We start from the raw sequence: 14,402 nt of genomic DNA, 5'->3' as shown, positions 1-14,402 counted from the left end.
GTAACGTGGGTATTCTTGTTGTTCGTCTAATGTGCACTGTTCCCCAGGAAACCTGCCTTCATGCAATTATGTAGAGAAGCGAAGAGCATGTAGCAAATCTTAGTAGTGGCAAGAATGTGATGTTATTGCTAGAGTTTTTATGCTTCCTACAAGAGGAATCAGCTTAGCCTCCTCCCTCAAGACAAAAAGGAGCTGAGAGAGAGAGAGAGACAGAGAGAGCTGCATGCAGTGAATCAGCTGAAGAGTTACTGCAGCCTTTTTGGTCTGCTCGATCCCACTTGTACCCTACAAGACGAAGTTAAACCAGTGACCACGAAAAGCTACAAGTTCTGTAACCTTTCCGCGTTTAGCATCCGCATGTATTATACTAAGTTCAAACAAAATAAGAAAAGAAGAGTACATCAATAGACAAGCTCTTCAGATTTGCCCATAAGGGTATATGAAGAACTCACATTTATGAGAAAAAGATTGTGACTGTGTTCTTCTTTTGCCTTTGATCAGAATCACAGTCACTCTCAACTCTTTTCAAGGATAAATACCCAGGCATATGTTTTTAGCTCTCTCATGAAACTTTGAAGAACTTCCTTCTATCAGTCTGAATTTTTCTCGATGTGGTGATTTCAATCAGGACATTAATGTTAAAGCAGTAGGTGTGCTTTCCTAAACTGCACATGAAAGATAAAACCTGGAGAAAGAACTTACTATAGAAGTAGTCAATTATCACAGGACATACTGACTACTCTTTACGTCTGGAAGAATGACAGCAAGAAAGAGCTGAAATAAGTAACATTTCCTTCCTAAATTTAACACGTTAAGCTCCCCTGTAACAGGAAAAAGAAGAAAAAAAAGCAGAAGAGCAGTATTACAGCATTAAAGAGGAGCATTACTTCTAGTTCTTCTTCTTTCCCTTCTTCGAGCAGAAGAGCAGCATATAACCTCTTCTACCTCATTCCCTGTCGACCAAAGCTTGTTACTTCCTTCATCTATTGTGCAAAGGATTTGGACCAGTAGGGACGAGCCGCTTGTAGTCATCAACCAAGCTATCATTCCTCTTCGGTCGATCAAGACAGTCACAGAGGTTCATGGCAGCAGCATCGACGACCGACTCGTTCGCTGGTATCCTCTCGGCCTCCATTGCATGCCTTCGCTTCCTCCCCATCTCTCGACCGAGTGCAGCTGAACACATAGCAGCAACGACTAGAATTAAGCAAGCAGCCATGGCAGACGTCGGAGCCCATCTCTTCTTCCTCATGGCCTACTGGCTATGCCTTCGACGAATGCCTACTTTATAAGGAGATTAAATCGTTTTAGTTGCGCGGAGGAGAGGAGGGAAGGGAGGCAAATGGAGTCAAAGAGGCAATAACTGAGGTTCCTCGAATCTACTGTTGTGTACCTGACGTATACTTTCACATCCCTCGATCAGTGACTCCACCAAACCTCATTAATGGATCTTCAATTCTCTTGCAGGCAGAGAGCCAAAGAGAGATGGAGACAGACCGCGAGAGAGAGAGAGAGAGAGAGAGGGTAATTGACTTCATTCCATTCCTTTCTCTATCTTGATCTCTTCTTTTCCACCCTGTAGGTTGTTCCCACGTGCTGCATGAGCATCCTTGGGACACTACGTAGCAATATATATATATATATATATATATATATATATATATATATATATATATATATATATATATATGATTGTGAATGGGCCATGCCATATCTTAACATTATTGACAATTGGGAAATTAATGTTTGCAAAAGCATGCAAGCATATATTGGCTCATCTTTAGTTTGCTTGCTACCTGTATGCATTTATCAGTATAAATTTCTGCAGAACATTCATGATGTAATTTTGTACAGAATCACATTTTATCATTACTTGATATTGGAATTCATATCTACACTTGCTGGCAATCTGCCCAAGCATTTTTCTTCCCATGGTATGCTGATACAATTGTCAGTTGTGCATCATAAGGTTAATTTAACATTTGACGTTGACTACATATGATGGTGATATGAAATTTCCTTTTCTTTGTTTGGCTTTCATAATCATCTAGATAACCATGGTAGAAAAGGAGTTTGTATGGTTTGTGCACATATCTTTGAGCTGTGTGATATTTATATATTGAAGACTTTAAGCCAGAAGAAACTTGCATTGTTTGGAATGGAGAAGTGGTTGTATATGTTGGGTTTGGGCCGGAGGCCTTCTCTGGCCATATCTACAACTCTATAGAAATCTAGGAGAAACCCTAAAATGTTTATATAGAATTATGGATGACAAAAAAAGTGTTTTCTCCAAAAACACTTTTTAATTGAATTTGAGTATCCTTTAATTGGAATTTGAGATGAATTGAGATACAAAAATATCTATATACTCAAACCTCGTTCCGATTTGAATCCCTTAGTAGTTAAGTCATCACGTTCGAGTTCGAATTGTTGAATAATAACAAAATTGAGTTAGAAAGAATTTTTATGTGGAATGATATACTCAACGCATTTAAATTAGATTCAAAATTTATAAACATCCTATGTGTTACGATTCCTATAAAGGACTTATTTCTAGAGATATTATATGTGATAAAACTTCTAATAGATAATGAAACAAATGGGTAAACCATGATCAAAATCATCATTAATCTATAAGAAAATTTAACAAAATTTATGAGAAAATTTTTTATTGCCCTTAATTTAACTAGAAACATTGATGATGAGAAAAATAATTTCTACATGGATGCAAGTCTTAGCTTGCCATTGATATACCAACAAAGACATTGGAATGTCTTTGTCATTTCATCTTTTTCCCTTCTCTACCAAGAGACATTGGAGATATAGGATGATTGATTGACATAAGGTCTTACCTCTCCATATGAATCACAGAAACCTCCATTGACTCAATCAAACCCTGCTATGACAACACTAATTGAAAATTGTTTGATGGGACAATAATGCACATGAAAGTCCCATACCCACCATTAATTATAATGGCCTTAATTTCCTTTTTCTTCTTCCCCTTAGATTGATGTGATGGTGGACAAGGGTCCATCAATTGTGCTGCTTTGAGTGTACCATATGAGGGTGAGTTCAAAGCATCCACAACCTCTTTTAATGCTCATCAAGAGCAGCTTCCACTGTGAGCAGGTGGACCCTCCCATAATTACACACATTATTACAGTCCTTTTTATTTATTTATTGTTTTTCTCCTTCAAGTTCATTAAAAGAATTTGAATGGGCCATGACATTTATATTAAAACAGTGTACTAATTTAATTTGATGGCTTATGAAGATGGCCAACATCATTTTTTGATTCTATATATTCTAGAGTAGCTAATAATATATTCCTCTAAATATTAAAATCATTCACATTCACTACACTATTGCACAAACATATTTACTCATAGTCATAGTTATGAGATTCAGATTAAGTAAATATAAAATTGGATCCAAATTTATTTATTTATCAAATATATTTAGATTTTTCTTAGGTTATTTAGGTTAATATATATATATCTCTCTCTCTCAACCTATGAACATGTCGGACCCATTTTATGTGTTTTAAGATATCATAATAATTATTTTTATAAACTTATCAATATATTTTACATTTTAATATAATGTACATTATATTTAAATAATATCAAACCGAAAATGTTCGCTGACGTCAATTCACGTATGAAGCACGTGGTAAAAATATAAAAGACATGAAGATATCTATCGATCCCTCTTCTTGGATGGTGTTCGGCACGTGACGACAAGGATGATCATTTGGACAAACACAATCATTATGCTGCTCTAATAATGGCACGTGAATCGCATGGTGCAAAGGTCCGAGAGATCTGAAAGGTTCTACATGGATCATGAAAAATAATTGATGCATCGTATTCCTCAAATAAATGAAATTTATGTAATGCAATGATCTAAAATGATTTCTCATGGAATCTTACTACAAGTTTGTAGTAAGATCTTATGGTTGATGACAGTCCCAACTTCTTATGCTATAGAGGAAAAATAGATTAATAAGTAAGTAATATTATTTTTCTTCTTTTTTATGTTATTTTTTTAAAAATAAATATTTGTTTAATATAAACATCATGTCATAACAAAATTAATAAGGGATCGATTCAGCTCCACGAGAGGTTAATTATATGATATCAATGAAATAATGAATTTAATTCAACATGATTCCACTTATGATGGGATAGCAATCATAAGATCGATGATCTCAAACTTAATGATCATGTAGCATAATACAAGTCACATCTTATATATTTGACATATAATTGAATCCTTCAAATTTAAACCAATTTAAATATTTAAAAAATCTTATCGAATATGTCTCGATATAGTTTTGTAAGATATCGACTTAGACTTACTCTTCACTCGATATTTTTATCATGATCTTGACATGGAAAATTTAATTTCACTCGAAGCCTCATTTTATTCATACCTCCCATAAACTTGCTGCCGCAGCACTTTCAATTAAAAGCCATGGAATGAACTGCTTATGGTTCTTTAGAGTAAGTCCTTTTATAATCCATAAAGATTCCATTTGGTTTTCTCTGCTCGCGGAGAGATAAAAGAAGGGTTGCCCCCATCCAACTTTGTTTGTCAGTAATTTCCATCAATGATGGTTTCATGCTGTCCTGATTTCACATCCATCAATGTGAATGAATAGCGGAAGACAAACTCAGTTTCTCCGACGCTGGAATTTACTGGACAAGTAAGTACTTGATGATGATAAAGCTAGGATATGATATTATCAATACTTCCAGTTAATAAGTAATTAATTGATGGTAAACTCGGATTGCATGGCACATAAGACTTGGGAATTGATATGATCAATATTCTCCATTCGAAAAACAAATTTTATTGTAAAAATATTTAAAGGAACTCACTCACTTTTAGATAATCGATTGAAATTTCTGATACATATTAAATCAGTGCAAGAGCTTTACCTTTTTTCTTTTGTCTGTCAGAGTAGGACTGATCGAAGCTGGAACATCCCAACTCACAGCTCTGCAACATTGTCCTTGGCATCGATATAACTTCAAGTGCCCAATTCCTTGAACCAATAATTGTGCCAGATCATCTCACATAGCAATTATTTTTGTCTGGTAAATCTTTCCTGTAAAGCTCATCGACTCCTTTCAACTATACCATCCAATGAAGTTAGTATTGATGAGTATAATATTTATTTTTCTTTGATTGGCTAAGCGTAATATTCTAATTTAGTCTAATGAGTATAACATTCTAATTTAGTCTTACATTAGAATGTTTAAGGACGTGATAAATATAAAATTATTAATATGTATTTTAGGTCAATGACAAAGGCTCAAATATGTTTTTAAGCTAATTAATTATCCTCAAGTCAACCTAAATTTAGACATAGTAAAGGTCATGAGTATGAAAGAGTAACTATGAATTTGATCGGAGAGCAGCTTACGATATGAAGTCACCATTAAATTAGATCTCATGCCCACTATACAACGATTTGATTTGATTCTTGAAGAGGATACATAAGCTCGTGTATAGAGGTTATAATGGGTAAGAAGTATAGGGGGTTATATTGGGCAAAGATCTAATGAGTATATAACTATAAAGTTAGATCTACTATTTTGGATCAAATAGGATACTAAACTTTCCACATCACTACCTATCGATAGTCAAACGAGCAAATCCAACACGAAAACAACCTGAGGAGCCAAATCAACAGTCGAGTCTCATTGTCGGTGCCCTCATCACCTTCCTCACTCGGGCCTTCTTTAGCTGGCAGACATGCCCTCCTTCCACACGAACACACGTATCCAACTCCAGTCTGTAGCCAACTCATGGCAGATCCTTCCAAACGCCGCCTCGACCACACCCTTCCCCACCCCCTGCTCTATAAATCCCACTCACCCACCTCACTCCCACAACACTCACTCGCTTCATCTTCCTCCTCTGCTGCAACGATGGCGTCGCTGATCCACCTCTTGCTCTGCTCCTCCTTGGCCATGGCCATGGCCGTAGCTGCCAACTTCTACCAGGACTTCGACCTCACCTGGGGCGACGGGCGCGCCAAGATCCTGAACAATGGCCAGCTGCTTACTCTGTCCCTCGATCGCACGTCCGGCTCCGGCTTCCAGTCCAAGAAGGAGTTCCTCTTCGGCAAGATCGACATGCAGCTCAAGCTCGTGCCGGGGAACTCCGCTGGCACCGTCACTGCCTACTACGTACGGATCCTTCTGCTCCCCACCGGTTTTTATGCGAACTGTTCGTCGTAATTCCAGTCACTGATGGCGTTCTTGATCTGCTTCTGCAGTTGTCCTCTCAGGGGCCGACGCACGACGAGATCGACTTCGAGTTCCTCGGCAACCTCACCGGAGATCCCTACACCCTCCACACCAACGTGTACACGCAGGGGAAGGGGAACAGGGAAATGCAGTTCAAGCTCTGGTTCGATCCCACCAAGGACTTCCACGCCTACTCTGTTCTCTGGAACCCCAGACATGTCATGTAAGTGTTCCTCTCGAATCCCCATCAACGGTGTCGAAGATGCTCACCATCCGTCCGCCATCGTTGCAGCTTCATGGTCGACGGCACACCGATCAGGGACTTCAAGAACCTGGAATCGAGAGGCATCCCTTTCCCCAAGAACCAGCCGATGAGAATCTACTCGAGCCTGTGGAACGCCGACGACTGGGCCACCAGGGGCGGGTTGGTCAAGACCAACTGGAACAACGCCCCCTTCACCGCTTCCTATAGGAACTTCAACGCCGACGCCTGCGTCTGGTCTTCCGGTATCTCGAGCTGTGCTCCGAGGAACTCCAGCTCGGCCGTCCCCGCCGCCGCCAGAGGCTGGTGGAGCCAAGAGTTGGACACCCCCAGCCAGGACAGGATGAGGTGGGTGCAGAAGAACTACATGATCTACCACTACTGCACTGACCTGAAGCGTTTCCCGCAGGGGTTTCCCCCAGAGTGCTCCATGACGTAAGGGAGAATGAGCTCTGTTCTTGGCACTATCATCTTTCTTCCTCATGTTGCAGGGTTTCCTTCTTGTCAATACCAGCAAACTCCATGTATAGACTTCTGTTCTGCGTCTACCGGATTAGCAATAAAGTGTGATATATAGCATCATCATATGGTCATGCAGTTGTCGTTTGAGATCATATGGTTGCATCAAGGTTCATTCCCAATTACTACATCAAGCAAGTAGTTAATGGTTGCATCAAGCGATCACCACACACAACTCAAAGGTTCATACTCGACTAGAAATCTTAAGGTTGCAAGCAAAAGCTGCCATCAGCTGTCACTGAAATCAAACACTTGTATCATGGTGAACAAAAAGCAAGTAGTTTCATTCTTAATCAGACCATATGATCCGAATCAAGTGGCACAGGAAACATGAGGTCATCATTGTAAGAAGAGATTGAAGTTATCCAAACAGACACTACATTGAAAAGCTTGATCATACTGGGATACACACACAAAAAGATTACAAGAGGACATCAACCCATAAATTTAGTAAAGGTTCAGACATCCAAAACTTCTGCAAAATGGTTCAGATCTCTGACACATATCCATAAATTTCCACCATCCAGCCTATTGGTCCTCCACCTAAAAATGGATGTTCTAAATGCACTTCCATCACGGGGCTTCAATAAATTGTGCAGAGTCATAATTTTCTCAACTTCACAACCAAAATGCAGTAAATTTTCCAAGAAAGGACTATATTTGAATCTCATAGGATTTAAAACTTTGAATAAGCTCATCTCGAAAACTAAGATAAAAAAGGAAACTAAAGCAACTCTGATTTCTAAATCATCCATGTATTTTCTTCCTCATCATATAGTCTTTGAGATTTGATCAAAACCTGCTCTGATCAATTCTGTATCGAGCAAAGCCTTCTTCAGCATATTTTGCACAGCTTCTTACGCATCATATCATCAAGTTTACCAGTTATAAGATAGTGCCCGATGAATCAACAAAAGTTACGAATTGGATGTTTGAGCACAGTTGGTCATCCTCACAAGTAGACTCATGCCAAGACCTCCTCACCTGTCACATGAATGAGCAATTCTATTTTTTGCACTGTGATAAGTTGCTGCTTGATGATGCATTGATGTGTGATGATTCATGAATGTTTGGTTGGTCTGCACCTTTAACATGTGAATGATCTGCCACAAATAAGAACAGAAAAGTAGATAAACACAAGCGAAACAAATGGTAAGTTTTCAGGAAAAGAACCCAAAGGTGTTCTTCTTTTAGAAATGTCCACTGAATTCCCCTTATATTTTAGTTTTAAAGAGTTATTGTCTACAAAACATATTCGAATTGTTAGAATTTGGTTGTACAAAACTTCAATCATATGCATTTTTTTTAACTATGATATAACATATAACTGTTCATGGTTCGGCATTAAAAAAATATATGGCATCGACAACTCTGTTTCTTATAGGAGTCTGTAGATTTGAGGAGATCTTATCATTAGGATTATTTAAACTTTAAAATTTTATGTAATGATCCTTTCTTTCAAACCCTTTTTTTCTGATTTATATCAGATACTTGCCTAGATGTGTCTATAGAAGAGCTTACTGCATTTACCTCTTCAAGATTAACCTTTCTCCACTTTTGATGACCCACTGCTATGAAGCACATTCACAGTTCTAAAGTTTAAGATGATTTGAGCTCTGCCAAAATCATAACCTTACTCTGATCTGAGTTCATTGTATTGATCCAAGCACATCAATAAATTATGATAAATGTTTCCATAGTTTGAATTTACATCCATATGAGACTACTTGGGTATTGCAATAATATAAAAAAATCCAATAACTCAAACTGTCAAAAGCACAGAAATTTCATCTCAGGTAGCCATTGACATTTTCATGTGAAATAAAATGATAATATTCAAATCAGGTCTATGTAATATCTTCAGATTGGCACAATTACATAAAACAATACATGAACAAAAGTGATATACAACCACCAAACATTCCTCTTAGCAGTCAATGCACACACAATATCTTAACTTTGCTTTCAAGTGCTAGAAACCAGCCCCAGAGTTTTCCTGGTCCTTCCCACAAACAAATCCTTGGACTTGATCAGACCAGGCAGGCATCCAATCATTGTTGCGAATGGGAGCTGTGCCACTCCTTCTTTTCTACCCAAAGAAACAATTGCCATAGGAGATGCAGCTTTGTATTTTGCCAGCTTATTCTCCTTGGTTCCCTTCATTAACAGCTTCAGGCTTTTGATGACCACTGTGGCATGTCTCTCCGCAAGGAATCCTTGTTTAATTTCCTGAAGATGAGAGCAATGCATAATATTATCAGTGAGTTCAATTTGATTTCAACTTAACTATGATAGAATGACAAGGCCTTTTAACATTGTAAACAATGGAATAAGTAGTAGTTGGAAGAACATGCATCTGGTCGAGTAATCTTATGAAGTTTCAATGTTAGAACAAATTGGACTTCAATTTTAAGTAGCATTTCGAGACTCTGCACCTTGGATTTTTGTTCTCAAAGGAAATTTTAGAATAAACAACTAAAGAGCAGCCTTTTTTCTCTTTCTTCTATTTTTTAGGAGAACCAAGGTGCTAATCCCAACAATACTTGGGGCAGTACTTGTGATGAAGTAAATCTGGTTAAGAAGGCGCTACTCATGCTCTTTCTCCAAGAAATAAAAAAGTATTTTCAAAAAATTATTCTGGAACCCTACTATGTACTATCAACATATTATTTAATCTGATTGAAAAATATACACCTCTCTTCAAGAACTAAAATAGGTGAAGTTAGGTAGACAGACACTATACCTTCTCCTAATCATCTTTATAGTAATATATATTTCTAGCAGCTCCTAGAGTGCAAAACAGTCATTTACTAGTTATTCATAAAAGGTTTGGTTTAAGTGAAAGTCCAGATGCAGACTTACAGGAATGTCGGTAATGTCTCCAATGGCAAAGATATTACTTCGACCTTTGACCCTTAAGTATTCATCGACCATCAGCCTTCTGTTCTCGTTTAAACAATCCCTGAGAGCAGAATCCTGGAGCCATGATGATCCCAGTGGCTTACCCACACAAACAAAATGGCAATCAGCTGAAATCTTTTGTCCAGTTGATGTGGTATATACTCCATCTCCCTCTGAAATGGAGTCCAGATCAACTGACTGCTCTAAAAGCACTTCTACTTTCTTTGATATCAACCAATCTAGTGTCTTTTTGGATGCTTTGTGCCCTATGAATTCCAGTACCCTTGACCCTTTGTGAACAATAGTCACCTTCTTATCTGGATAGTCAACTGCAATCTCTCCAGCAAGTTCAACACCAGATGGACCACCTCCAACGATTAAAACAGACTGGGAAGATTTAATCTTCTGATTATCTAAACATGGAAGGAAAACCAGCTGTCAATATATGCAGTAAATGAGATTTATCTTTACAGAAGCTGCATGATATTTCACGGATTATTTGTGTCTAGTCCTATATGAACAGGGGAAAGAAGTCACAGATAAAAATAAGTGATGCTTTCTAACCTGCTTTAATAAAATAATTATCCAAAATAAACAAACTACTCATTCCACTATATAGTTCAAAACATGTGCATGGGCAGGCATCTATTCTGGACATACAATTTATGCATGACCTCAAAGCTTGATCATGAAATCATATTAACTCAGTGAGCAGCACGACAGGAAGAGGAAAAAACTGAACAGTCACTAGATTAATTGAGATAGGAAGCAGAATTTAACAATGAAGATGTGAGAACATAGGAATATCATCAATGAAATAATGAGTATGTAACTCCAGATTAATTTAATAAAAAAATAAACATGATCATAATATTAATTAAAAACTTAAAATTAATATTAACAATGCCAAATTCATAGTAAGGGAAGCTAACTTCTAGAGTCTACTTCGGAATTTTTTTTCAATCGATTGTCAGCCTCCTGTAATCTTTTCACTTTTAAATTGCTTAAATCATTCTATATTGCATAGTTGCCAGTAGATCAAAATAAATTTATTTTTTCACTTACTAGCGATAATTATTAATGGGAGAAAATCATATGCTTTTGGTCAATAAGAACTTATGCATATATAGATAATTTTTTACCTCTTTACATGTAAAGAAAGAATTTGCTATGGTGTACCTGCTTGGACTTTAAACCAAGAAAAAAAATAAATAAATGGATATCAAATTCGATAATTTATGATATGATACCCTCCAACACTACTAAAGCCAGTTGAGAGTCAGAGGAATATCCTTCCATGAGTAAAAACCAAACTAAGGATCCATGGTGATGTTGTAGCAGGTCCAAGTCTGATTTGTTAATACATTGGAGTTGCAAAATATGTGCCAAGGGCCAAAGTTGGAATCTTGTAAGTCCAATCTAATCTCAGAATGTTGCCGGTGTGTATCGTTGAAGGCCAAGAAACCTTTAAGCATGGAGTGCACTATACAACACAAGTAATTCCCTGAATATCTAAATAAAACCCATCCATTGAGATGCATTTCCAAAGTGAACGCACAAAGGTAGAGATGATATAATCAACAAATTTTGTTAAGTTTAAGCATCCAATGAAAAATCAACTAGCAAAGACAAATGACTGTTCTGGAGTACACAAAAAAATTACTAATTATTTCCACTGAAATTGGCCAAAATGGATATTAGTAAACCAATTTTAGCTATACAAAAGTTAAAAAAAAAAAAGAAAAAAGAAAATTCAACTGTTAGCACAAAGCTGCACAATATTTGTCGAAGGTTCCTGATGTGCTGAGAGTCAAAGTACAAATAAGAAACATGCCCATGCAGATCTAACGAAGAATAGAATGTTGAATAATTACCTTGTTGAAACTGCTCGAGCCTTTCTTTTTTGCTTGTAGGAGTTGAGTATGCATGACCAGTGGCTATGACAAGATAATCAAATGAAACTGAATTGCCATCTGCCGTCAAAACCTGGTTTTCAGTGATATTGACTGCCGAAGATGTTATGACTCTTGCATTAGTAAGGTAATCAGTGTGTTTAATCAGTGATCTGTCTGAAAAGGAAGGCTCAACCATTGATCTCAATTCTGCCCAGGGAATCTCAAAATATTCCTTCCTAATATCAGAGTTTGAAAATATATATCATTAAACTAATCAGAAATATCTAAAACTAATTAATTATATGATTTGAATAAGCTGCATGTCCAGATAAGAAATGTATTACCCTTAAGGTATACCAACTAAAACACACCAGTTCTACCAGACACATAAGCATGTGAAGACATGGAACATTCATCTGATGTTATAACTCTTGCATTAGTAAGGTAAATAGTGTGTTTACATTACAGACACACAAACAACTAAAACATCATTGTAGAGATCCTGACTTCATCGGAAAACTAGCATGTATTTTTTTATAATCAATAATTCAAGTTCAATAATAAAAATTCAAACATTTATTTATCCAGCCAGAAATTACAACAGCTACTCCTCCAATGCAGAAATATATTAGGTATTAATTCCCTATCTGTGGTAAATCCAAACTCCAAATAAATAATATATTAATGCCCTTTCTCAACATGAAAGTGGTTGATCAGTGAGCTATTGTTCCATAATAGCTACATTGACTATGACATATTTTGCAGCCAAATTGAGTTTCCCCACCGTCTTCTGATGCTACTAATCCCACAACAGTTATATAACTGTGAGTAACGCATAGCTACTTACAGATGTTACGTCTCAAAATCTCTGTTTAAGCTATTCATAACAGAAGGATTCTTTATATTTTAGAAGGGGGGATGAGTACATTCATTTGTATAACTTTGGTTTCTTCTCTCAAAACTGCATCTTTTATCAGCTTGGCATATATCAATTTAATATGATCTTCCTGCATGCTAGGGAGCAAATTAACATGGACTCGTCATAATCCATGAACTGTCCTTGAATTATTCCTCTTAAACGTTTATAGGAGATATTGACCACAAATTACATATCATCCACAACTAGCCAAGATGTCTAGAGACTTCATTCCTATCCACAATCTTATGCTGGATTGCAAAGATGAAATTATCAATAGTTTATGACTGTTAAAAATGATTCAGGGGACGCAAAATCAGTGTCCTGCTGCCTCTTGATACAGATGGGGAAGGTTTTAGATCTAAATGGATCAACAGCTGGCAATGGACGGATTTCAACGATCCGACAGCTGGGGTGGTCAGATCCATCTTTCCAGGAGAAAATATTAGGTAGGCACAGGGAGGGGGAAAAAGGCCAACTTTTCTTCAGTACTGGTGAGGATTAACAAGGGAGCCTCCCCCATGATAATCGTTACTGTAAAGTATCTAATTTCGAATATCTCAATCCACATTTCGGATGTATTTTCCTTGTCGAAATTGTAAACCGAGAGGGAACCAATCGGCCAGATACCCACTTTCTTATGACAATTACATCAAAAGCCACTCAATTTTGCAGATAATACACGAACAAACAATGAAACGAGAGATGATAAAATAGCACATAGAAGCCCAACAAATTCATCAAAAAAGCAACTTTTCAAGATATTAGGGCTTCCTGTCAAGAAACGCAGGAAAAAACACGGCACAGAGAGAGAGAGAGAGAGAGAGAGAGAGAGAGAGAGAGCGATCCATACGGGTCGATGAGGACTACGTCGGCGAGGAACTGCATGGACCTGGCGAGGACCGCCCCGGCGACTCCCCCGCCGACCACCACGACCCTGGTCTTCGAGGTTGCATCGCCTGCATCTCCTCCCCCCATGGCCGTAGGTACAAAAGCTCAAGGATACCATGCCTTTTCTCCTCTTCCTATATATATACTTCCCCCGACGGCGACGTTTCCGTCGCTGTCTGTGGTGTGGAAGAGCCCGTTGCGGTTCTCCTTCGAATCTTTCTTTATGAGATTATCCGCATATATTTTACATGCGATACATCGTCTTAACGTCCACCCCCACAGGAGATAGATTTGAACGGTAGATGTAACAGTTGCATAGAGTTATTATGATACTTCTTCTACGGAATAACAGCACCACGCGTCCATCCTTTTGGCTACGTCCTTGTACAAATCAGGACCGTAGGATGGACGCGCTCATGTCAGATCAAACGGTGAAGAATGCGTCGCTGCCGCTTGCTTGAAAACCAAAGGTCGTGATTCGTAGTTGGCGTCCGCGCTGGACGATAGCTGGCACTCGGTGGAGAAAGGCAGACGAACACCCCTCTCGCGAAAATGGGAAGCCTGTTCACCAATCAGGGAGCGCCACCTGTCTCAATGAATTCAACCATGCGGAGTCCAATGACGACTACTACTCTTTACCATCTCAAATAATAAATCTAAACCCTTAAGATAAAAATCTTATAAAAGAGAGAAATTATATATATATATATATATTTCTTCTCTATACATAATCACCCCTTATATTTTATATCTGT

The 14,402-nt window shown here is 37.8% G+C and overlaps 2 protein-coding genes across 2 annotated transcripts; one reads left to right on the top strand and one right to left on the bottom strand.

Moving 5' to 3' along the window:
* Positions 1–5,892: 5,892 nt before the first annotated feature.
* On the top strand, positions 5,893–7,112 carry LOC135635468 (probable xyloglucan endotransglucosylase/hydrolase protein 25). The gene is made up of 3 exons (XM_065146554.1): positions 5,893–6,203; positions 6,293–6,486; positions 6,556–7,112. The coding sequence occupies exons 1-3, from the start codon at positions 5,943–5,945 to the stop codon at positions 6,962–6,964; spliced, it is 864 nt and encodes a 287-aa protein (XP_065002626.1). The 5' UTR covers positions 5,893–5,942; the 3' UTR covers positions 6,965–7,112.
* Positions 7,113–8,861: 1,749 nt separating this feature from the next.
* Positions 8,862–13,768, bottom strand: LOC135635263 (uncharacterized). Its single transcript, XM_065146225.1, has 4 exons — positions 13,610–13,768; positions 11,820–12,076; positions 9,907–10,358; positions 8,862–9,273 (listed from the first exon to the last, which is right to left on the bottom strand). The coding sequence occupies exons 1-4, from the start codon at positions 13,732–13,734 to the stop codon at positions 9,010–9,012; spliced, it is 1,098 nt and encodes a 365-aa protein (XP_065002297.1). The 5' UTR covers positions 13,735–13,768; the 3' UTR covers positions 8,862–9,009.
* Positions 13,769–14,402: the final 634 nt, after the last annotated feature.

This window comes from Musa acuminata, chromosome BXJ3-4, assembly GCF_036884655.1.
Source record: "Musa acuminata AAA Group cultivar baxijiao chromosome BXJ3-4, Cavendish_Baxijiao_AAA, whole genome shotgun sequence".
In the NCBI taxonomy this organism is placed as follows: Eukaryota; Viridiplantae; Streptophyta; class Magnoliopsida; order Zingiberales; family Musaceae; genus Musa; species Musa acuminata.
Note: the sequence above shows the minus strand (reverse complement) of the source record. Positions and strands in the feature narration are given on the sequence as shown.